Source organism: Peromyscus eremicus, chromosome 5 (assembly GCF_949786415.1).
Source record: "Peromyscus eremicus chromosome 5, PerEre_H2_v1, whole genome shotgun sequence".
Lineage (NCBI taxonomy): Eukaryota > Metazoa > Chordata > Mammalia > Rodentia > Cricetidae > Peromyscus > Peromyscus eremicus.
The window spans coordinates 15,147,716-15,172,943 of record NC_081420.1 but is presented as its reverse complement, the minus strand read 5'-3'; the positions used below and the strand labels follow the sequence as shown (position 1 = coordinate 15,172,943).

General features: G+C 43.1%; 1 protein-coding gene across 1 annotated transcript in view; it reads right to left on the bottom strand.

Annotated features, from left to right (window-relative positions):
- Positions 1 to 1,618: 1,618 nt before the first annotated feature.
- Positions 1,619 to 25,228, bottom strand: part of Ptpdc1 (protein tyrosine phosphatase domain containing 1) — a 56,301-nt gene continuing 32,691 nt past the window's right edge. The window contains exons 3-10 of the mRNA XM_059262988.1: positions 17,597 to 17,768; positions 15,421 to 15,501; positions 15,099 to 15,217; positions 13,847 to 13,984; positions 10,992 to 12,238; positions 7,435 to 7,620; positions 5,232 to 5,342; positions 1,619 to 3,577 (exon numbers count right to left, since the gene is read on the bottom strand). Coding sequence (XP_059118971.1) covers positions 3,458 to 3,577; positions 5,232 to 5,342; positions 7,435 to 7,620; positions 10,992 to 12,238; positions 13,847 to 13,984; positions 15,099 to 15,217; positions 15,421 to 15,501; positions 17,597 to 17,768 — 2,174 coding nt within the window. The 3' untranslated portion in view covers positions 1,619 to 3,457. The remainder of the gene's footprint in view (positions 3,578 to 5,231; positions 5,343 to 7,434; positions 7,621 to 10,991; positions 12,239 to 13,846; positions 13,985 to 15,098; positions 15,218 to 15,420; positions 15,502 to 17,596; positions 17,769 to 25,228) is intronic.

Here is a 25,228-nt window from a genome sequence, read left to right as displayed (position 1 = left end):
GCACGTAGGCACACACACACACACACAAATAAAATCTTGTATTAAAAAAATGGTAGGGGCACTTGCCTAGCATGTACACAGGCCTGGGCGGGCACAGTGCACACAGGGGCACAGTGCTCCATGCACTTGGGAGGTATGGAGGAGAGCTCCTGGGAAGAAGCTGTGTCTGCAGAGACTGACTGGACTACAGCGCTGTGGAGATTGGAAAGCTGCATGTCCAGGGGTTAACGACTTTATCTTGGGCTAAGTTCTGGCCCTTGAGAACAGTCATTCCTTGTCCCACCTCTGCTGGAACATAAATCTTGTGACTAATAGATAAAAGCCTTTTAGAAAACTATTAACTTAGCAGACCACGAGCTTGCACCAACCCAGAAGCTAAGGATGTCATCAGATAGCATCTTAGGCCTATAGAAAATCTCCCCCATCTTGCTGAACCTGACTCTCTGAGGTACCCACCAATGTACTTTAAACTTGCCTTGATTTGTGAATTTCTTTGTTCTTTAAAATGATAAAACTTCATGCAACTGCTTCCACGCTGGGTCACAGAATTTGGAGTTCCATGTTAATGACTCATGAACTGCCACTGAGACCTCTCCTCAGCCCTTCTCACCCTTCTCGCTCTCCTGAAGACAGGCCACAGGGAAGGCATGGCACACCTTCAGGCCCGTCTGTGTCTCCCCAAGAAACCCTCTCCTCGCCTCTAACGATCTCGGCGTTTCTGGACAGTTCATTGCAAACTGGCACAGATCCTAGAAACTTCAGCATCTGCCCTCTAGACTCCTATGTGTGCCTGTAACAACACGGCATATGCACATAAAACTGGGAAGCTGAGTGAAGACCTGACTAAGTAAATCAGCATAGAATTTGAGTTATGCAAATAAACAAAACAAATTCTGCAGCAGGAACAGTAATTCTTCCCAGAGGGCAGTTAGCAAGTCTTAGAAGTAAGGGGACCTGAGAGTAGCCAGAAAGCCCCTGCTTTACTCTCTGGGTGAGGTCTGCTGGATGGAGACCACCAGATAGATCGTGCTGGCTCAGCCTTTTCCAGGCATGTGCTGTGGCCTCTGAAGTTAGGGAATACAACAGGCACGCTTTCCTGGAATCCGGTGCTTGGGGGGCTCTGGGGTCAATGACTGGTGTCCTGAGGGTGCTCCAGACCGGGAAGGTCCACTGCAGGGTGGGCAGGGGTCACAGTGGGGAGTCTGCCTGGCTTGTGTCTTCATCATATCAACACTCCATGCTTTTTAGGGTGCTCAGAGGAGTGAGGCAGCGCCTGGCCACACGCGTGAGAAGTTCTCAGTATGGTGTGCTCTCCATTGCTTCTTCTTCAGCAGAGTTTGCACCCTTAAGTCTTCTCCAATGTGTGAAAATTCATCCTTTTGGCTAGAAAGAACTCTTTCTTCATTTAGATAGAGGAAGGCTAGAATTTTGTCTGACTGGATTTTTTTTTTTAACCGTTTCTCTTAGAACCCACTCTCCAACCTGGTCACTCCAACTGAAGGTGAGCATGGCCAGCTAACTCAGCTACTAAATCGGTTAAGAGCCATCGCTTACCAATACCTCTGGCGTACACACAATGCCCAGGAACTTATGGTGAAGAAGCACACGTCCGGGTCAGTGGTTGTTCTTTTGACCTTTATTCAAATAAACACAATACCTGTACAGAGCCTGACTGTGTCTTCTCAGGCTGGCGTATTTGGATTTTCTGACATGCAGAGGCATGGTTGCATGACTGTTCTGGAACTTAACACAGTGCTCCAGATGCACTGGTGCAGCTGGCTTTGAGCATGAGGGGGGCGAAGTTCTATGGCGTCACTGCCCATTCGAGGCTGACAGAGATGAAGACAAACGTTCTCTTTGAACGTCAGATTTCAGAATGTACCACAGGAGATAGAATGCAACCATTTCCTGCTGCTAGGCTAGGCACTTAAAAAGACATTTCCACACTGGGTAAGCCAGTTCATTAACAACTATTATATTTCATTTCCTAAGAAGAAAATTCAGGGTGAAGAAAACTGTACTTAGCCTTTGCCATCAGAGTTGGTGAGACTAATGATTAAAATAGTTTTTTTTATATAATTCAGAAATGTATGAATTAGAGAAATTTCTGTTGTTCTAATTCAGTCTTGCTTCTTTCCTAAAATTCCAAGAAGCTAAGAGTTACTTCTTTCGTTTGAATTGGTCTGGTTGTCACCTCTATCAAGACACTCCTCTTTATGGCATGGGTTCTGCTGCTTCTATATATTAATTTAATGTAAATAAGGTAAGGCTTCAATTGCGGATTAATGGTTTAATCTGAAGGAACAAGTTTGAGCAGTCAACTGTTCTCATTTGAAGCCAGTTAAGATGAATGCAACCCGGGGTCAAGTTCAATTTAAAAATTACAGTCCTCAAAGGCAAGCAGCAGCTAGAGTCAGAGGCTGAGACAAGTGGGCTTGTGGGAGGGTGGGGCACAGAGTGGCTGGCTTGACTTGCTCCAGCTCTGAGCTGCCTGTTAGGATGGCCACGGTGCCCCAAGAGAGCAGGGTTGGCGAGGAGCCTCCTCTCAGCACTGGGGTCCCTCCTGCACAATCCCCATGAGGACAAAGGCCAGTTCTGCTGCTTAGCAACTGCCCACACTGGCCACTTCTGATCCCATTTCTCTGTAAAGAAGTGAACTGGCTCAGCAACAGCTTGGGGAAGTGGAATAAGGCTTCTGGGTTGAGAGCTGCTCCTTCCTCGGACAGCCAAGGGAGAGGTTGTCTAGAAGCCTGACAAAGAGCAAGGCTACTTTCTACAAGTACAAAACCAACCACTCCAGTCAGTCTATTAAAGTAAACTGAATCATTGGATCATTGAAAAACAATATACTTTGAAAGCCTTTGCCACATCTGTAAAGAAAGAAAAGAAAACCAAAAAGCTTCAAAGTTTTAAAAAATCCTTTAAAATGTATTAATAGCCTTCTTAGTAACAAATATAAAACAGTTTAAGACACTTGGTGACTTTCTTAGGTCATATTTCTGAAGGAGGGGGATACATATATGTCTTGTGGGTGGATACATAGTAAGATTTTGCTATTAAAATTATCTATTTAGTAGAAACTCCAGGAAGAGTTCTGTTAAGAAAATAACTGTTTTGGAAGGAAGAGTTGTGTTTTTTTTTTTTTCCTCCAAAACGTCAAAAAGAGTAAGGGTACAAATATAACAAACATAAAATATCAACACAACTATATTAATTCAATAAATAAATAAAGTGGCACCAACTTCATGGCAAGTTTTCAAGACACAGCTCAAGGATATTTTAAAATAAATAACTTATCAAGAAAGGAACCATTATTCTCAGCACAAGAGACACAGCATTGACAATGGAGTGTGGCAAGGAAGGGCAGTGCCAGCATGCCACGGCCACATGGGGACAGAAGCGTCACCCTTAGGTGGGATGGACCCTCAGGACGGATACTTGTCCAGAGAGGAAAGCTTCAGGAGAGGCCAGGCCTAGGGCTGTCCTTTGCCATTTTTCTCTTTTCTTCCAATGTGTGCTTAAATATTTTCTTCAGGGTGTTGTAAACTATTGGTCCGTTTTCAGAATCAAAATTAACCTGGTAACAAACAAAATTCCTATTTAAGACACTGTAGCAAAATTTTAGCAAGTTTCTGTTTGCAAAGGAAAGAAGGATTTGGAGCTGGGGGGGGGGGGGTGGTGGCGCACGCCTTTAATCCCAGCACTTGGGAGGCAGAGGCAGGTGGATCTCGTGAGTTCGAGGCCAGCCTGGTCTACAGAGCAAGATCCAGGACAGGTACCAAAACTACATGGAGAAACCCCGTCTCAGGGGGAAAAAAGGATTTGGAAAAAACTACAACAAAGATTTATATAGAAATACATATAGTCACAAAACACACATGATGGGTTTCATACATTTGAACTGAAAGACTACGTTAGAGCTATCAATCACGTCAATATCAAACCTTAGAGTAAAACTCAAGACTTTAGTACCAAGAGTTGACTACAATCCACACAGCTGGCCAGCAAGGAAGTCAGCCGTGAGCATGAAGCTCAGAGTCACTGACGTTGCAAGGGAAGTCTCCTTTTCAAAGGAAGCACAGCAGCTGGTGTGTGGTGTCCAGAAGCCCCAGGGCCACTCTGGACTGCAGTCGGAAGACCTCAACAGTCTGGCTTCCCACCTTCACTGTGGATCGCCATCCATCCATCTTTTACGTAATGTCTGTGGTGGTTCTTAACCTTTCTAACGCTGAGACCCTTTAATATGGTTCCTCACGTTGTGACCCCAACAATAATATTATTTAGTTGCTACTTCATAACTGTAATTTCGCCACTGTTAGGAATCATAATGTAATATCTAATATGCAACCCCCAGAGGGGTCATGACCCACAGAACCACTGGTCCATGGGCTTCAATTTCCTCATGTGAAAATATAAACCCAATACCCACTGCCTTAACATTTCTTGGAGTTTAAATGGGATCTGGCACCTGCAAGTGTTTTGTGCACATAAAAACCTCAGGGAGACCGAGGGTCCCCTCTCTGCTGGAAGGCGCTGTACACACTCGGGGCCTCGGCCATGCCTGTCATTCTCTGCTGAGGAGTGAGGATGACGATGGGGCGGGGACTAGAGCAGCCCCACACTGTCCCCAGAGTGAGGGGTGTCCTACTGAAAAAGAACGAGGATCTTGGTGCAGCTTCTTGCTGCCACAAATTGCTCCTTTTTAGACAAATTCTGACAAGGGAAAGGCTGCTCCCTTCATCAGCAGATGAGGGATCTGGGATGCTGCTCTACTTGGTAGTCAGGATCTTGGTAGTGGCTCACAAGGCTCAGGGTCAGAAATAAACACCTGCATTTCTCCTGGAAGCATGTACTTCATGTTTTTGGGGGTGCTGACCTGACAACTGTGGATGCCTACCTCTGCTTAAATGATTCTTTTTGAAACCCAAGGTGGATCTGTCTGGACAAGCAAATACCCCTGCCTCCTAGGAGGGATAAGACTTAAAGCACTTGCTGAATACTCAGCTGCTTCTCTCTTTGCCTATATAAAAGCTTTGTTCCCACACTACCCTTCAACAACAAGACAGTTCAGTTTTTTCCTGACACCACTGTTAGGATACTCCCCAACTTCTTCTAAAACACATGTGCACTAAGCGGAAACAGCTGAATGTTTTACCTGAGAAGAGAAGGGGACCCCTGGACCCGTGACTTACAGAGATGGCGTGACTGGTGTGGAGGACACAGGGACTCACCTTGGTGAAAGCTTTAATGGCATGGGAAAGGCAAGCTTCCTCCACCTCCACAGGAAGTGTTTGCAGGCTCACTATGCAATGCAGCACACAGAGGATGGTCTGATACTGCCCCTGTTTTGTTTTTTCCAGAAATAAAAAGAAATTAATTTGCAAGTACCCCAAGAAATCAACTCAAATAATTATAGAAGGAGCTTCTGGCCCTGACTTAGTCTCCAGCACTCGGTCAAGAGTCTACTGGAGCAGATGAATATGGTATAGGAACTGCTCAGATGCGTCGGACAGAGCTGGCTGTCCTGTCGCCAGGTCTGATCAGGTACACCTGAAGATTGGTTCTAAACTACATGCTTCTCCTGCAGTGCACGGAATGGACTTTCTTTCCTACCATCTCTGGATATAATCACTCCAGCTTGGTCACTACTTGATGCTGTAGTGGAATGTACAGCTTACTTGGGCACCAGGCAGTCAGTACTGTGTGTCCAGCTCACTGCAGATACTACCTGGGAAGGTGGGCAGATGAAGCCCCCAGCAGCAACCCGGATGTAAGGATGCATGTGGTGATATTTTATTTGTGCTGAAATGTGATATTTTATTTGTATGTTAATAAATAAAGTTTGCCTGGAGATCAGAGGTCATAGTCAGCCAAAAACAGAAGTCAGACGGTAGCACACGCCCTTAATTTGATCACATGGCAGGCAGAGTCTTTGTGTATTCAAGGACACAGCCAAGCGTGGTAACACACACCTTTAATCCCAATACCAACCATAGAGACCTGGAAGTCTGTATAGACAGGCAGTGACAAGGAAGTGAGGTGGCTGGGTTAAGAGCCAATAAGAACAGCAAGGCAAAAAAGGCACAGGCTAGACAGGAAGAGGCTCTCTTGGGAAGCTATGGTCATGTGGTGAGCTAAGGTTAGTTGGCGGCTATTGCTCTGATCTTGACAGCTTGCACCCCTGTATTTGGCTCTGTGTTTCTTATTTTATAAGACTGTTTAGAAATTTGTCTACAATTGGCACCCAATGTGGGGCACGAACCCACGACCCTGAGATTAAGAGTCCCATGCTCTACCGACTGAGCTATATAGACATATGCACACATGTGTGCCTGTGATACATACATTCCCTTTAAAAAAAATTCTAAGGAGTATATATTCCAGTCTGTATCATAGTCACTGAGATGCTCATCTATTCATGAAAAAAATCATACCAGTTGGTTTTTTGGGGACAGAATCTCACTATGTAGCCCTGGCTGGCTTAGAACTCACTATGTAGACTGTCCTCAAACTCAGAGAGATGTGACTCCCAAGTGCTGGGATTAAAGGTGTGCACTACCACACGTGACAAAACACCATACTTTTAAGCCAAAATGAAATCCAAAATTTAATGATATTTACTATGTTAAGATGTATATTGAAAGATTAAAAAGGAAAGGTTGGAAGGATTTAATGACTCTCCCAGCATTCACATTGGAGAAATGATTCCTAAAGTATAATCACTTCAGTCTCCCAGGCTATGGATATCTTCCTTTTAGGGGTGGGCATTAGACCTGGGCCCTTGTACACACTATGCAATGACCTACCACAAAGCTACTTCCCCAGCTTGGTTTTGAGACTGTCTTGCTGCATACAAGATAACCTTGAATCCAATATGTAGTCAAGGATGGCTTCAAATTTGTAAAACTACTTCTACCTCCTGAGTGCTGGGATTACAAGTATTCACTGCCATTTTTATATTTTCTAAATGCTTATGTTGTGCATCAATTTCTCTGTATCTACAGTGCTGCAGATCAAACCCAGGCTTTGCACACACTAGGCTAGTCCTCTACCACCAAGCTACATCTCCAGCCCCAATTTCTCTTATCTTAGAAAAACTACTAAACTGGGGGACTGGAGAGATGGCTTAGTGGTTAGGAACATGTGCTGCTCTTGCAGAGGACCTGAGTTCAGTTCCCAGAATCCACACCAGGTGGTTCACAAGGGCCTGGAACTTCAGTTCCAGGGGCATCGGATGCCCTCTTGTGTCTTCTTTGAGCATTGCACTCACATATACAAACACACGGAGACCATAGACACAAAATTAGGGGAAAAGAAAAGAAACCCCACTAAAATAGACCTAAATACAATTTTCATTCCTTTTTTTTGCACATGTGTGAAACTTACATTGAGGGCCTAAATTAAACTCATTAGCTGGTCCAATAGCTACTTTACCTTCTCTAGTAAAAACAGGGCTTCACCAGCATCTGCTTGCCTGTCCACCAACATGTCCACATCCTCTTTGGTGATTACAGGCTCTTTCAGCTGCTCCACCCAAGACCACATCAAACTGCACAAGATGAAAGGGTCTCTCTCACCACAGATTCTTTCCCAGGCTCCCTCTCGGGAATTTAATTCTTTCTGCAAAGGAAGAGGGAGAGAGAGATGGACATGGGGAGAGGCAAGTGTATAGACCTAACTGGAGGATTCACAAGCGGCTGAAGAGTGAAGGCTGGGCTCTGAGGTGCAATCTGGACCTTCCTCAGGGCCTGCACCTCTAGCTAGGGATTCCCAGGTAACACAGGAGCTTCTCTAAACTTAGTCTCATCCCTGCCACACACAGTGCAGGCTAACTACCAAGAGAAGGGCCATTGAAGCAAGCAGCTCTGTCTTTGACTGAGGCCACAGATGGAGTTCAAGAGGCAGTCTTTTTTCTCAGGCATCTGGTAAACAAAACAGAAATTTGGACTGCAAATGAGGTAAAATGGTAGATTAGAATTAGGGGACCATTTATAAGTTAATTTGGGGTCTCAGCTAAACCTTTTAAACACACACACACACAGAGAGAGAGAGAGAGAGAGAGAGACAGAGACAGAGACAGAGACAGAGAAAATTGCATGAAAGTTGGTAAATGTGGTGTGTGTTTTTCTAAAGTGCCTATTAGAATCCTACAGATGACTCCTATAGATGAAGTATCAAGCCTGGCACCCTGAGATCTGGGACGGTGAAAACAAGTGGGAAACCTTGTGAACACTCCCAAATATCTGGAGACAGTTTAAGCACGAGCTTTCATTTTTTTATTTATTTGTGTGTATTCGTGTATGCGCCCATGTGCATGCATGTGCATGTCACCAATATGTGTGTGTGGAGATCAGAAGACAATTTTGTGGAGCTGGTTTTCTCCTTCTAATATGTGAGTCCAGGAACCAGAATTCAGGCTTGGAGGGCTCATTTCTAATGACTCAGACTACCAGCCTCACACAAGAATTTAAGACTTCACCTCACAAAGATAAGTTAAGAAATTTCTGACAAGGATCAGATTTATGCTTCGGTAAATCAAATAAAACTTCTCAATGATAAAAAACACAGTAGTTGTTAATATCCATTTATTATATTATATTATTATATCCAGTTGCCCAGTAAATACTTGTAGCCTGCACCACAAAGTGGTTAGAAAGGTAACACAGGACTTAGTTCAGACTTTCACAGCACCCCACAGGGAGGCTCCTCACAGATAAACACTGAGATGGAAACAGTGCATAGCTCAAAGCTAGAAAATGGCAGGGAGGTGTTCCACTGGCTTGCCTTACTGCCTGGGCCATGGGTTTCTCTTTATCGTATAAATAAGCCCACACTTGGAGTTGTCTGTATTTCTACCTATCTCACATATCGTGTACAGGAGAGGAGAGCTTTTTAGTGGATCTCATGGATCTAGGAGGAGATAAACTGGGCAGAACAAAAACTGTCTGAGTGAAGTGAGTATTGTACCGTGATGCCTGACAAAGCTTCCCAGTGAGGCAGGCATGTGTGGAGAGCCTGCCTACATACTGCCACATGAACCACGACCGCGAGTAAGCCACTTGACTTCTGGAGTCCTTAGTCCTCGCCTAGGACACTGATTCATAAAAGTCACAAGGAGTCTATAAACAGTCCACTGTGTCTAGGGGTGCTGTGAAAGGCACAAGGCATGTTCACAAACGGCCTAGCACAGACATATGCAGCATCACACCATTTTTCCCAGAGTACAACTGGCTTTTTTACTTACTCAAAGTCCTGAGATAAATCTAAGAAGGTAAAGAAGGTAGAAGTTTCGTGGCTCCAGAAAATGCTTTTATACGTGCTACATGTAGAAACAGCCTGTCTCCAACCAAATGCACACGTTTTTGTTGTTTGAGGCAGGGTCTCTATGTAGCCCTGGATGTCCTGAAACTATGTAGACCAGACTGGCACAGATTTGACTACTCCTGCCTCGAGTGCTTTGATTAAAGGTCTAGCTGACAGCACCTGGCCCAAACCTGCTTCTTCTCAGCTCATATGGGCACTTGGCTGAAGGACATGCAGGGCTCACCTGGGAGTGGCACCATGACATTCTTAACCAAAGATCCCCTTACTTGTTAGCTCTCAACATACAATAATGCATGAGAAATACTGGCTGAGTGAATGAGAGAATTTTTTCAGTTTATAGTGGGGAATAAAAAAAATTTATCTGAAAGGAAAACAATGTTTGAGTTTTTATTAGGTTAGATACTCTAATTCAGATGAGCTTTTATTAAGTTCTCTCCTTTGTTGTACACTGTAAGTTGGTAAGAGCTCCAAACATCATTTCCTACCTCTGAAGATATCCTAGCTTTTACAAGTTTTAGCTTCTTGGTTTTATAAATGGTGGAATATGGAAGAGAAGCAACTACTTTAATAGCATGACCTGAAGAGATGGCTCTCAGCTAAGAGCATATACTTCCAAAGGACCTGAGTTCAGTTCCCAGCACTCACACCAGCTGTCTTAACAAATGCCTGTAATCTCAGCTCCAGGGATACCAGACACTCTCGTCTGATCTGAGGGCACCTACACGCCACTGTACATACCCCATCCCCCACAAATACACATAATTATAATATAAAATAAAACCTTTCAAGTAATCCACAGAAGAGTATGGCTACCAATTCAGGATTTCTCTGAGTCAAAAAGCCCAAGTCAGTCCCAGGCTGGGCCAATTCCCCATTTCTGATAACTGAGTTTCTAGGGGCCCATCTTTTCTCTAGACAGGTGCTCATCCCAGGCGAGAAAGTACAGCCAAAGACTGTTGTCCTACTAGGAGGGAAACACCAAAAAGGGAGCTGAATGTAAAACTTCACATTCCAAGTAAGAGCCAAGAAGTGGGTTTCCGAGTCCTCCTCTCAGATATGACAGATGCACATGGGTCATTTTCATTTGCCATCTCTAAGTCTGAAGTGACTCTATTGGAATGGGGCCAGCAAGTCTGTGAGAGAGCAGGCCAAGAAGGGAGGCCTGACTCACCCCTTGTACCAACAAGCTTTAGGAAGTAAATTTGTTTTCTTTTTATCACTAGGCCAGTGGTTCCCAAACTGTGGTTCCCTGTTCCAGGCCCTCAGTTAGAAGAAAACCACAGGCTAGTTCCTAACATCATCTGCTGTGGATTTGGCTGCCCCGAGAAGAAAGCTACCAACACGAACATCATGTATGAAGCAAGCATCATACTAAGTGTATTCTTGAACATAGAAATCTAGCTGCAACTACACAAACACCCTGGGTCGTTTCTACATCAGGTTCACATCATACTTGGGAAACTTCAAGTTCCTATCTTCCCATTTCTGTAACAAAGAGTTTGGAAAAACGTGTTACATATTTTTGGTCTAATGAAACCATTTCTATGTGCATGTGTGTGTTTGTGTGTGTTGTGTAATATATATATATCCTCTCTATAAATATATATAAGTACATATATATATATATATATATATATATATATATATATGAAATGAAATGCACATACCTGCCACATTTCCACTTTCCTTTTCACTTCCTCCTTTTCCACAAACTCATTTAAATTTGCAAGGGCTTTGGCCGCCAGTATTCGCCTAGCTTCGGCGCTCAGTTCAGACTGTAAACCAGCATACGGCATTGCTTCCGACAGGCATGTGCTGTCTTGGGTTGCCTGTCCTTGTGGGAACTGTGCCTTAGGACTGGAGCCACAGTTCAGAGGGCTGCAGGGAGTCCTCCCTTCCTCCTGAACAGAGCCTGGAACCCAACCACCAGGAGCGTGACACTGACAGTGGGTGACTTGCTCTGGATCCATATGGATACTTGCAAAGTTGGGGGGCATTGGCTCCCCAGAATTGTGTGAACAAGAAGTGCCCACAGAGAAGGTTCTGCTCCGCTGTACTTCCTTTGGGAGGTCCTTCCTACAGAAAAGCGGTGATCCATCATCCTTGAGTCCTTCTAAGCCTCCACACTTCGGTTGAGTCCAGAAGGAAAATGTGCTGTGAACCAAGGCTTCCTTATTTAGGCCTAGCTCTGGAGTTGGTGGCATATAACAATGGCTGGTGTGCTTCTGATGCTGGAGGCTGTGGTCCAGCAAGTCCTGGGCAGGCACGGTCCAGGGTGTCTCCCCTTGTTCCAGGACAGCTCTGGCCCTCTTTAAGTCTGAGTCACTGTAGCTGAGCTGCCTTTTCAGGTGTGTGAGGGGCTGCAGACTGTCAGCATTCCTCCTCTTCCAGAGGGGGTCAAAGTCACGCTCACTAGAAAGGATCCCATCCTGATTCTCAAACTCGGCCACCACTGCAGTGGGGTGAAACGGGTCGGGTGCGTCACTGTTCTGCCTCAGTAACTCTTGGTCCAGTTGCATCGTAACCATCTCAGACACAGTCTTCTCAATCTCAGCAGAGAGTTCAGGTCCTTCCAACGCGCTCTTCATTACTACTGGCCTGTTCTCAGCCAAGTCAAGCAGCAGCTTGCAAACGAGGTGGATGATCTTTGGCACATATTTCAGAAGTCGTGCCTCATAACCATGAAGCAGATGCCGCTGGCGAATCAGGTACTGGGCTAAGGTAACAGCATGTGCTTTGGGGTCGCAGCAAGAAAAAATATTACGGAGTGGAGCCAGGAACTGAGTGAATTCCCGTACACAGAGTAGCTGCCCTCTGGTTTGTATGGAATTGGGGCGTTTTGCCCGCACAAATATAATTGCTTGGTCAGCAGTCATTCTTGTTGCAAAAACTAAATAACATGCTATTAGAACACCTACACAGTAAAGAAGATTAATATGAGAAAAGGCTCGTTTATGTATCAGTCTTTGATGATTTAAGAATACTTGAATACTGTTAAGAAATCATATAAACACAAACACATTTGAAGGATAGTAATAATGACACCTGCCAGTTTTCTGTTGCTGTTTTTTTTTTTTTTTAATACAGAATCTCATGTAACCTAGGCTGGCCTGGAACTCTGTATACAGAAAAGGATGACCTTGAACTCTTGATCCTCTGGCCTCCACTTTCCAAGTGCTAGTATTACAAGTGTGCACCACCAGGCTGGTTTTATATAGTACTGGATATCAAACCCAGGACCTCATGTATGCTAGGCATCAAGCATTTATTACTGCAAAGACTTTTATAGGTCTTTGTGGCAGTTCCTTCCTGTGACTGAGTCAGCTTTGCACCCGAGATGAGCTAGCACACAGCTGGCAGATGAAGGGGTGCTGAGGTGGAGCCAGTACGGCTGGCAGGTTAGGGGGTGCTGAAGTGAGGAGGACTGAAGAAGTGAGCTGAAGGCCTGGTCTAGCCTCCTCCTGCCTAACTCTGGCATGGAAGGAAGCCAAATCCTGCTTCTGTGTTCTGGGTAAACTGCTCTTTACGTTTCCATCTAATCCACCACCCACTCTGCCCTTGGCACTTCCTGCTCTGTCATCTCTTCCATCCACTGCCAGGACATTCTTGCTGAGCCCTCCCCAATACTGGAAAAGTTTTGCTTTGGGATTATTACATTCATAGAGTCTACTTCTCTGCCTGACAGTTCTTCCAAACTATGCCTATACTAATCTGTGTTTTTTTCCAGACCACGATGTAACCCTGTTACATAAGCAAATGCTATTAAGGATGTCAGCTGTAACAGTATGATGACTTATTTTTCACTAGTTATTGGTAAGAATTCATAATCAATTAATTATAATACAATAGCCAACAAATCTTAATGTAAAAGGCAAATCAAAGACACCCACACAATTCCAAAATTTGTGAACATCTAGTTATGAAATCAGAACCTCTAAAAACTACATGTCCTCCAGTTTGTAGTGAATACAATATAGCCTTTTTCATGGGGACATAGGAGATCTATAGTATAAGGAGAAGTATCTGCAGAGGTATAACGTATGCAATGTCCAGCCGAGCAGCTGTGGTGCACGCCTTTAATCCCAGCACTTGGAAGGCAAAGGTAGGCGGATCTCTGTGAGTTCAAGGCCAGCCTGGTCTACAAAGCGAGTTCTAGGACAGCTAAGGCTACACAAAGAAACCCTGTCCTGAAAAACAAAACAAAACAAAAAAGAAAAGAAAAAAGAAAAACAGTATTAAAAAACACTATTTATTAACATGAGATGCTCCATTTAAATAAGCTGATCATTTAAATAGTTTTAGAAACATGCTTAAACACAATGAGTTTTCAGCTCTAAATTATTCAGAAATACTCTTATCAGTACATGGTTATTATACAGTTCTAGGACGCTTCAAATATCTTTTATTTCTTTAATTCCAAAACTCTGTTATGATTCTAAAAACTATTTCTCTTTAGACTTAGGAAATCTCATTCCTACATATTTAATTATGCCCACACAACAACATGACTTCCTAAACTTACCTGTCCGCCCAAGGCCCGCATGGCAGTGGACAGCCACCTTCCCCTCCTGTAAGGCAAACGTCATCACCTTTACCATGTCTAAGATGGCAGTGAGGGATGCCACACCATAATCCTTCCACCCGAAGTTGTAGAAATAAACTAGACAGTGAAAGAGAAAAACAAAATTAATATGCATAAAAACCTGCAAGGTCAGTTGAAGAAAATGAGTTACAAGGCACAAGATTTCACTGAATAAGCAGGTTTACAATAATAGGCTTTTTTATTTTTTTTTTATTTTATTTTTTTTTTATTTCTTGAGACAGGGTCTCACAGTGTAGGCCTGGCTCACCTGGAGCTTGATATGCAAACTGGGATGGTCTTGAACTCACAGAAATCTGCCTGCCTCTGCTTCCTGAGTGCTGAGATTAAGTGTGAGCCACCATACCCATATAACAGCATTTTTATATTTCTAGTAAGTTTAACTTAACATTTCTTACAAGCACATTCTTTATTGCCTAATACATTTTCTGTTGAAGTGCAGATGGAAAGAATTATAACAGAATAGAATTAAAAATTAAGGTGGAGGTAAATAATGTGTATTCTTGTTTAAGACTAGATATTCTCTAAAAGGCTAATAAATGGATAGATATAGTATATAGATATATAGATATATAGATATAGATATATAGATATAGATGAGTTCTCTACTTAAGGGTGACAAAAAAAAAAGCTAGACATAAGCCTCTTAGGAATATGTTCCCAGAATACATGCTCATCTTGCTCAGCCTGGTTGGAATAACCCCACTGAGTGGTCTCTTCTCCAAAGCTCCTGTGATGAGCTCTGGGCTGGCCACGAGGACATATGCTTGTGGGGTCAAAAATTATTCAACTTCCAATCCTCACTGGAATTTCTAAGCTATGTGATCTCAGACAAGCTGATAACTCTCTAAGCTTAAGCTGAGTTGCACAACCGTGGAAAGAGAAAATGAGGTCGGCATGTCTGACATGGTACAGGCTCTAACTGAAAAAAGCCTTTTTACTGCAGGGTCTCCTCCCAGGCCCTCCTAGAGGAAAAAGCAACCCTGGACTCACAATAGCAATCAAAGAAAGGCAGCATCATTTTAAGTGAAATTAGAAGCCCCACTACTATGCAGATTCTATTGATAAGTAAATAAGTATTACCTCTTTAACCTAAGACCCTGGAAGACAAAAGTGTCTAAGTATTGTCCTTGATAATTCAGTGTGGGATAATGCAGGGTGGGAAGGAACTTACTGCCAGCCTCCATGAATGCTTCAGGAAGATACGTGAAACCACTTTCTTGTTCCAGAGAGTTCCCACAGCTGGCATGCTCACCAGGGCGCTGAAGGTTGATGATTGTTTTTATGCCATGACTTAACAGAAAAAGAGAAATTAGTTATAAGGACCTGGAATCATGAGAAACTGGATTTTAGCATTAGTAAGACATTATTAAAATCAGCTCTTCGCTGCCTTTTTTTTTTTTTTAAAGTGAAGTCCTTTTCACTTGATGCCATAATCAATTAAGGAAAAGCATGTTGAATGTGTTCACTACAGCTGTGAATGTTGCAGTACTTACCCGAGGAACTGCTCGATGATCTGATACTTCTCCAGCAACTCAGAGGATGGACGAGCCATGGCCAGGATACTGTCAGTGACCCTGAAGATGGGTATAGGATGCTGAGATACACAAAACTCAGAGCATTCTACCTGATAGGATCAGCAACTTTATCATTTCAACAACTTCTATATTCTTTCATAAATCTGCATCACAATTAGAACTCTGAGAAATCTTGTAGCTCCTTAAATCCCCAGGAAAAAATTTCAAGACCTAAGTTATTTCTGGATCCTGACAAAACATCTACAAGGACTCTAAAGAGATTCCAGTGGACATAAAGGGGACCTTCACCTTGTGACAAAGTGGCCAGTCAACTAAATAGAGGACAACTGGGAGGCTGGCATTAGACACCTGTTATCCGAGGTGTGAAATGGGATAATAATGCCAGACACACATAGGATTGGGGTGAGAATTCACTATGATGTGGATGTACAAATATAGCAAAAATCCTAGCCTGTGGCTATAAATAAATACTGAGGTGCTGCAATTAAGCAAAGAAAGAAGGTGGGGGTTTAGAGTCAGTTGGGCCTGACTTCAAATGCTGTTTTGTTTTTCTGCTTTCTATCTATGAGGCAAATGAACTCATCTCTCTGGATTACCAAGAAAATGGCATTAACAACTCACAGTGTTTTATGAAAATTGGTGATAATTTGAAAACACCTAGTAGCAAAGTGCCTTGTCCTACAATTAAATGTTTATGAATGAATCTATGAACAGAACAGAGTGAGTCAAAGAACAGTCGGCCATAAAGAGCCTGCCACTCGTTAGACTTCCAGCTTTACTCTGTTCAAGTTTGCCATCGGGAAGACGGTAAAAGCTATGGCAGGTAGTCTACTGGAAGGTGTGACTCACATGAGTCTCAGAGGAGCAGCGAAGCCATGAAGCTGGCAGGTCAGCATCTAAAGACAGCATCCCACTCAGGAGCAAGGGTAGGCAGAACAGGGGCTCCGAGAGACCTGAGATGGAACTGATGTAAGAGCAGCGGAGCTGGGAAGGGCTCGCATGGCTGGCTGACAACTAGGCAGTGTCCATGTGAGCTTGGCCACACTGGACGTCCGCTCGTCCGACCGACTCTGACTCAGGAGTGTTGGTTTCCTCGTGCCATTAGGACTCTGACTCAGGAGTGTTGGTTTCCTCGTGCCATTAGGACTCTGACTCAGGAGTGTTGGTTTCCTCATGCCATTAGTGTCATCAGGCTTGCCTGTGACTCATACAGAACACTAACGACAGTGGGCCTCAGACTGTGTCACTGCAGGTATACCGGAAACGCAACACAAAAAAGTAGAGACAGCAAGTCAAAGAAGTGGTCAGGAAACATCCGATTTTAAAATGGATTCTTCCTGCATAAAATAATTCACCAGGAAAGCCTTTTTAAACAGTAAATTCTAAGTGTGTTCCAAATAGGATTTTGTTTTTTGAGACAGGGTCTCACTGGGTAGCCCTGGCTGTCCTGGAACTCACTCTGTAAACCAGGGTAGCCTTGAGCTCACAGAGATCTATCTGCCTCTGCTCCCTGTGTCCTGGGATTAAAGGCAGGCACCACTATGCCCAGCTCAAATACAGTTATCCGTATTTTCCAGACCACAAATACATACCTGACTAGCTCACTGCTCTAATAAAGGCAGTATGACCTAAGGGTAGAGTCAGTTGTGCTTAAACACAGAAGCAATGCCAGCATCTCACGGCTGCCTGCTCAACTGGCAGCCAGCGCCAGTTGTGCCAAGAGACCAGAGTCTATTTCACAGTAACAGACAAATGATGTGAATGCTGAACTGCACAGATCTGAGGACTACACATGCACCATGGAATTTTCTCAAACATATAGCTGAACAATTTTACTATTTTCATCAATTTCTGAAATTTAAGAACTACCTAATTACCCACTAACTTAAGATACTTCATGCATATCATTTCACTTAATGTAAAGGCTTCGAGCTTAATTATTTCCATTTTGCAAATGAGAAACTAAGGTTGAGTACGTAGTATCCCACAGACAGCCTACTGGCAAACCCAGGGATGGTTGCAAGGTCCCCTGAATTCAAGGCCCATGTCTCCTTCACATTGCCCGTCTGCCGGCTCACAGCATTCCTGCTTCCTTCATCCTACAGAGCTGTGCAAGACCCAGAGCCATACTTACCAGGATGAGTAAACTCCCTTAATGGCTTGCTCCTGCTCACTCCAACGGGCTGGGTTCTCATACTTACAGGCTCTCCCACCACAAGCCATGGAACATGCCATGTGCCCAGGGATAACATGCCGTAAACGTTCTCCCACCTTTGTGTACTTTGGCGTTGGGCGTTCTGAATTTTCTAGAATATATACAAGGAAAGTAAGGTTCAAGATTCTATCCTCCCAATAGAATGTTACATGGGAAACAGTTTCATTTTTCCTCAGGATTATAAACGTGAGCCAGTCAGTGTTAAGTCCCTTCATCTAATATTAAAAAAGCTTCCACAAGCAACAATTTCTACATATTATATTGGTAATGGAAATGCAAAAGCTCATCTTTTTCAAGAGGATGAATTTTGTCCAAAACTATACTTTTAACAACAACAAAAACGCCATAAATCATTCCATCATTTTATCTCCTCTTCCATATCCATTAGGTCTTAGCATGAGCAGAGTAAAAAGCATGAGCAGAATTAACTGTCAACGTTCTAAAAGTACAGACAAAACTACTGTCTATTCCCATTCCTAAAACTTAGATACAAAGGGTAGCAAATTCTAAGAAAGAGTTTTACTTTTTCTCTCGGGAAAAGTTGGCTTCCCCTCCGGACGGCTGACAGAAGACACAGCCACCATCACCTGGAGAGAAGATGAGGACAGCAGCTTGGTGGCAGAGCCAGAGCCACGCCGGGCTTGCTGCAGCCTCAGGACGGGGTCAGAAGTGGAGTGGCGGCGGCCCTGCAGAAAAGCACTGAGGAAGTGCACAGCCGAAGGCCTCCGGGATGGGTCCTGCACTTGCATGGCGCTGGCTCCGGGCAGGCAAGAGCTGGAGGCAGGCAGAAGCCAGCTCGGGCTTGCTCAGTGAGGAGCTACACTGAGACACAGGCATCGCTCTGTATGATCTAAGAGCTTTCCAGGATAGGCTGACTCGTTTCCATAGTGACCAACAAAGAAACTACTGATTCCCACTTAGATGTGAACAGGCAAAAATCCTACACGAATAGATTGTGTTTTGGACAAATTGTTCAAATACAGAGAAAAATAATATGCATTTAAAGTAGACTGTTCTTACATTGAGATTATTTTGTTTCTTAAATACACTTAAAGATCTGAGTCCTCAAAGAATCACTTCCAAAATACTGTAATGAGTTTTAAAATGTTTTTTGTTTTATGTTTTGTTTTGTTTTGTTTACAACACTGCCTTTTACATACATTAAAAAACTTAAATTGTCTTGTGCCTTTCATAGCTGGTCTCGTACCTTTCTTTGGAACAGGACAGAGAAAAAAGTTTATTGTAATTAGCAGTATATGCTAGATATTACAACATTATTAAAGGATCATTCAATTTTTTTAGAACCAAGTACCTTCCTATATTTTCTTGATAGAACTACTAAAGAAGCACTTGAATGGAACAAATAAAGACATTTTAGAGCTAAGAAGACAGTTTCATATTTTTACTTTCAGAGGTGAAAACTCGCTTCTTGGTTCTTATGCTGTTGGAAACAACTTAGCTGTGAGCAAGAGTAACTACGAGCAGCCATGCCTTTCCAAAGTTCAAAACTGTAATTCTCTGCCTCCCGTTGCTATGGGAGGAACAAAAAAACAGCTTCTAAGTCTCTGAGGAGGCATTTGAATAAAATTCTCTAAAGTATCACATTTTTAAAGGAACTGGATGAGGGGGAGGTGGCAGTTTGAGAATAAAGGATATAAAGAAAACAGAAACTCAACAACTGCAAAGCTCTTATTGTCCGCCTCCTCCCTGGCTAATGTCAGGCTGTGCCCGCGCTTTCCCCCCTGCGCTCTCTGCACGAATGGTATTTCAGTGGTGTGCGGATGGGAACATAACTACTGCTGTAGATTAGGCTGATCTACGCTGTTCAATTTCCACCCTCATATCCCTGGCATCACGCACTTTTGTGAAATAAGACGGAGACAGAGAAGTCTAATTTGACACTCCAATTGCTACTTTATCTGTAGTATCATACAGAAACGGAAAAGTTCCCCACCACACACACACACACACACACACACACACACACACACACACACACACACACCAATTCAGAAAGTAGTTACTCTGCCTGAAAGAATGACCTGAGAAAGATGCTAGCCCAGGCCCATTTGACGCTTAGAATGATACAGAGCAGTTCTACAAGGGTTTACATGAAAGGAGAGCACAGAAGATACCTCAAGAGAGCAAGAAGGGACCTAAAGGCAGGGGGCCCTAAGTGCTGTGTGCTTGCTACTCTGGTGACAGAGTCTGTGAAGACTTCTAACACAGCACAGTTGGCAGCACATGTGGAGTCTGAAAGAGACAAGTATGGGAAGCTCCCTGTGGCCTGATAAAGACAGTGGCTGTGGATGGAGGACATGTCAAGGGGTGGACTGCTGTGGTACCAACATGGTGCTGGGAGTTCAGCTCAAGTGGCCAGCAGATCTTTCCACTGGCTCCCACAGAGCCCATGCATAGGGGGGTGTGAGAAACCCGCAAGCTCTGTGGCAGGCACAAATATTTAAGGCAACAGGGAGGAGGTGCCAGTCGGTGATTCCAGAAAACCGAAGGATGTCTACAGAGGGAACTCAAATATGTCTCTGCTCTCAATTGTACTAAAATTCCAAAGTAACCTGATGTAGGAGACTTATTTGGACTAAGCTAAGGAAGGTTTAAGTATCACCTCAAAAATAACTTCTGCTGTAAAATCCTAAGAACTGAGCTAACTTCAAACACAAAAACAGCACACAACTGAGCTGACTGAACATGTTAGCATAGTAACCCTGTGTCAGGGCCTAAGGAAGTATAGCCTGGTACAAACAAGGACTGGGCAGGCAAATGTAGCCCCCTTCCTCCACTGCCAACACGGCTCCAAGGATACATCCTGCATCCACCTGGCAGACAAACTGGAACTGTGCTCACCTCTTCACGAAAGACAGGCACCCTAGCCTTTGCTTTCCTGCTCATTTGAAGGGATCCTCAAAAACTACACCTTGGCCGAGTACCCAATTCAGTCAATCCTTTTTCAAAAATAAACTTTAGGGCTGGAGGCATGGCTCAGCATTAAAAAGGACTGGCTGATCTTCCAGAGGACCCAGGTTCAATTTTCAGTACCTTCATGATAACTCACAATCCAGGGGATCTAATGACTTGTTCTGATCTCCATGGACACCAGACATTCATGTGGTGCAAAGTCATACATGCAGGCAAAATATCCAAACACATAAAAATATTTAAGAAAGAATCTAAGTTTTATTTATATCAGAGGGCTTTACAACTGGCATACAACCTTTAGTCTCCAACATGCTAGCTTGGTTTCTTCTCCAATGTGTTCATATAGTTATGGGTTTTTCAGGGTTATTTACTTACTTAAAGACTGTGTGTAGCCCTTACTGACCCAGAACTTGCTATGTAGACCAGGCTGGACTGGAACTCACAGAGATTCCTTCTGAGTACCAGAATTAGGGGTGTGGACCACTACTCTCAGCCTTTTTTATATTTAAAACTTCAATGCACACACGTTTTCCTGCTTTTTCCAATCAAGATAGGGACATCTTCCATTTTGCTTTAGTCTTAAATTTGAATCTAATGAAGCACAATGACTATGAAAACTCATTTAGCTAATACACCAAAAAATGTATCTAATCCCTTAGTTGTCGGACATTCAGGGCATTATCAATGGTTTTTATTTTAAAAATAAGATTTTGAAGACCAAAATCTTTATTTTAATATTTTTGGTTTAGTAAACTTTTAAGGAAGATATGACTCATGAGTAAAATTAATGTTCAAAGTGCAAAGTTTTATTTAGTGGAGTCTTTACATGTTTAAAAATTAAGTATAAATAAACAGAAAGACGGAACATGTTCAGCAACTCCACTCAGGATTCAGGGACCCTGTGAGGCTAGGTTGGAACCAGGATTTTATGTGTGTGTATAGGTGTGTATGTGTGTGTGTATACATATGTATATGTACATACACACATACAAATATAAATAAGCACAAGTGTTGATACATGGTAGGTACAATTATCCATATACGAATATGTACTCACTCTTCAACTATGACAACTAAGAAGACCTTGTGGAAAATAACAGGATAGTAACAAACACATACAACAAGCAGATATTGGTTTTTAAGTTCAATTTTTCTAGCAATAAATACTACAGTTTCGTGGCTATAATCCTGATGAAATGGACATACTTAAATTGAGAGAATTTGGTAACATAACATAACTTGCTTGTCTTCTTTGGAAGTACTGAGGTCATCAGAGTCCAGGACAGTCTGGAGTGTGTCCTGGTGTGAAACAGGTGAAGGAAACAGGAGAGTAAATACTGTGTGTGACCTAGACTTGGCTCTTTGACTGTCAGCCACAATCTGCAAATCTCAAGGGAAGCTGAAGAGCAGAGGAAAGGCCGTGATAGTTCAGTCTACTTTGCTGATGTGGGGAGTGTGGAGAATGTCTTTGTGGGAGTAATAGAGAATCATGTCTGCAACTCACACCCAAACAGTTCAAGAAAAACATCCCTCTGTTGTACTTGCAACTTTCCCCCCAAGTTTCAGATTGCTTCGAAATGAAAACAAATCCTCTAAAAGATACTCAACAATTAAAACTCAAGGGTCTCAGCAAATAAGAGAACTGTAGAGTTTGCTTTAAATGGTTATCAGAGACTTCTGCAAGAACAATTGCCATGGACACCAGCGACAGATGCCAGAGCTGACATGAGACTGAACAAGCGACAGAGATGGCAGCTACAGTCAGCAGGGTTTTTGTTTTGTTTTGTTTTAAGACTTAGCTGTGGCAGGAAGAGAAGGGCCTCAGATGAGTTGTAGTGAGAGGTCTAGAAACAATCCCATGCAGCAGGAGTATGAGAAGTTCTGGCTTTTTCAGGTATTTGAAACCATTTCGAGTTCAAGGAACGTTTTTTGTTTCATTTGTTGAGGATGAATTAGAATTGATGTTTATTGGGAAACAGATCTGACCCAGCATCCGCAAACACTCTGAACTAGCGGCTGAACAGCAGTGCTCTGTAGGAAGTGGGCCTGTCGCAGAGAGGACAGTGAAGCCGCAGTCAGCCTGCAGCCCCACCCCTGGATGTACTCATGTGGGCCCCAGAACGTGAGCGGCTGGACCGCTGTCTCCCCGGGACCTCTTATGAATTTGTCTGACAGGAAACAGCCCTTGCTGAAATCCTGCACATAAGAAAATGACCAGCTTGGAGTACCAGGCCTGGCCCCGGATGCTTGGGATTTGAACTACCTATGGGAACAAGTGAAGAAGAAAAGGCCCAGTACTCACTTGGTAGTGCTTAGTCAGCTTGTTGCTTTAATTGTCCTTATCAAGAGAATGTATAATTTTGCATTTTGTATAAAATATCTCATTTTACTCCTTATTACTCTCAAGTTTGGTTCTGCCTAGCTGCAAACAGGCAGTGGCTACAAGAGCTCTTAGCTGAGACGCTGGCACACATTTCTCCACACTCTTATGCAGTGGCTATGGTAGAAGCCCAGAGGCACAGGATGGTTACATCTGGTACTGTTTCCTGCTTTTTCTTGTAGCTGGTCTTCCTTTTCTTTTTGTTCTCTGAGACAGGGTTTCTCCATGTAGTCTTGGCTGTCCTAGATCTTGCTCTGTAGCCCAGGCTGGCCTTGAACTCAGAGATCCACCTGCCTCTGCCTCCTGAGTGCTGGAATTAAAGGCATGCACCACCAACCACCCAGCACCAGTTTTTGAGGGTTTGCTCTGTAAAAACCTCTTCATCTGTTAAGCATTTGTAGAAAGCATGGCCTTTCAAAACATTACTCTTACCCTAAATATTTCCATGTAGCTGGGCGGTGGTCTCTGGGTTTGAGGACAGCCTGGTCTGCAGAGAGTTCCAGGACAGCCAGGGCTACACAGAGAAACCCTGTCTCAAAAAACCAAAAATAAATAAATAAAATAATAAAATCCATGTTCTGTAAGACATGAGATGGGAACTGAATTAGCTTTCTGATTCTGTTCTCTAAAAACATGGCTTTTGGGTTAATGCTTGTATGCAGCATAAGGACAGGCCCAACATCATTCCTTCACAGTGAATAAGTCTGTATTTCTTTTCTTTCTTTCTTTTTTACATTTTTAATGATTTATTTATTCATTTTATGTGCATTAGTATTTTGCTGCATGTATATCTGTATGAAGGTGTCAGATCCTCTAGAACTGGAGTTACAGAGAGTTGTGAACTGTCATGTGGGTGCTGGGAACTGAACCCTGGTCCTCTGGGAGAGCAGCCAGTGCTCTCAATACCGCTGACCCACCCCTCCAGCCCCTAAGCCTATTTCTGTTATCCTTTGTTGAAGACTACCATTGCCCTGCTGAACAGTCTTGCTACACTTGTTTAAAGTCATTTGAGGACTGGGGAGTGGCAGAGTATTTGCCTAACATACTTGAGGTCCTAAGTTTAATCCCCACCACAACCAAGTAAAACAGACTGGGAGATGGCTCAGCTGGTAAAAGTACTTGCCATACTAAGTCTGATGGACCTCGCAAGTTGTCCTCTGACCTCCATGAATGAATATATAGACACAAATGAATGCCATAAATCTTTTTCAAGAAAAAGATAATCATTATGTGCAGAGATTCCTTCTGGGCTCTTCATTCGATTACACTATACAGTTGTCTTTATTTTGATTAATGTAGCTTTGCATAAAAGTCTTTAAATTAGGAAATGACTCCTTTTCATTATTTTTCAAGGTTATTTTGCCTGTTTGGAGGTCTTTGAGACTCTTCTTCAACTTTGGATGTATTTTTCTTCTCAATGCCTAGTGGATTTTAATAGGGATTGTGCCGAACCTGTAGATCATGTTAGACTGCACTGACATCTTAATAACACGGTCTTCTGGTTCATGAACACAGTCAGTCTTTGCACTGCATTTGGCTCCTTACTCGTCTCTTCTATTCCCAGTGCAGCATGCTGGGAGTATCAAGACCCAAATAGGCCCCACTCTACTTCATTTGTAGTGGCGTCCTATCTCAGGAGAGCCATGAATATCAGACATAGAAAAGTATTAAAATAAGCAAATCAAAACTCAGAAGTGCAGATGTACAGAAATAACAAAATATATTTACTATGGAACTCAACAGCAGACATAAACCCAGAAATTAGAGAACTTGATGACAAAAATTATATACATGGAAGAACAAAGAGAAAAAGGAATTAAGAAAAATGTGGTCAGCAATATATATGCAAAGAATGTACCAGGAGACTAGAGAAAATAGTAGAAGAGGGAAAAAGAAAAGAACGAAGAAATGACGGCTTCCAACACCCCAGGCGTGATGAAGGGTGTGATAAACACACTGAAGGACCTCAGCAGGCTCCCAGGGGTAAAACCCACGGCTCCACACCCAGACACGGTCTGTGAGACATCTTAAGATAAACATTCTACTCCTCACCTACAAGAAAACCCCAATAAACTAACCTCTAAGTTCTTACTAGGAACAATGGAGGCCTCAAATGGAGGGCCACATGTTCAAATTGCTAAAAATAAAACAGTTAAAAATCTTACAAGATCATCTTTCAAAAATGAAGTAGAAATACAGGCAATCTCAGATAAATATTAACAGAATTTGCTGTGTGG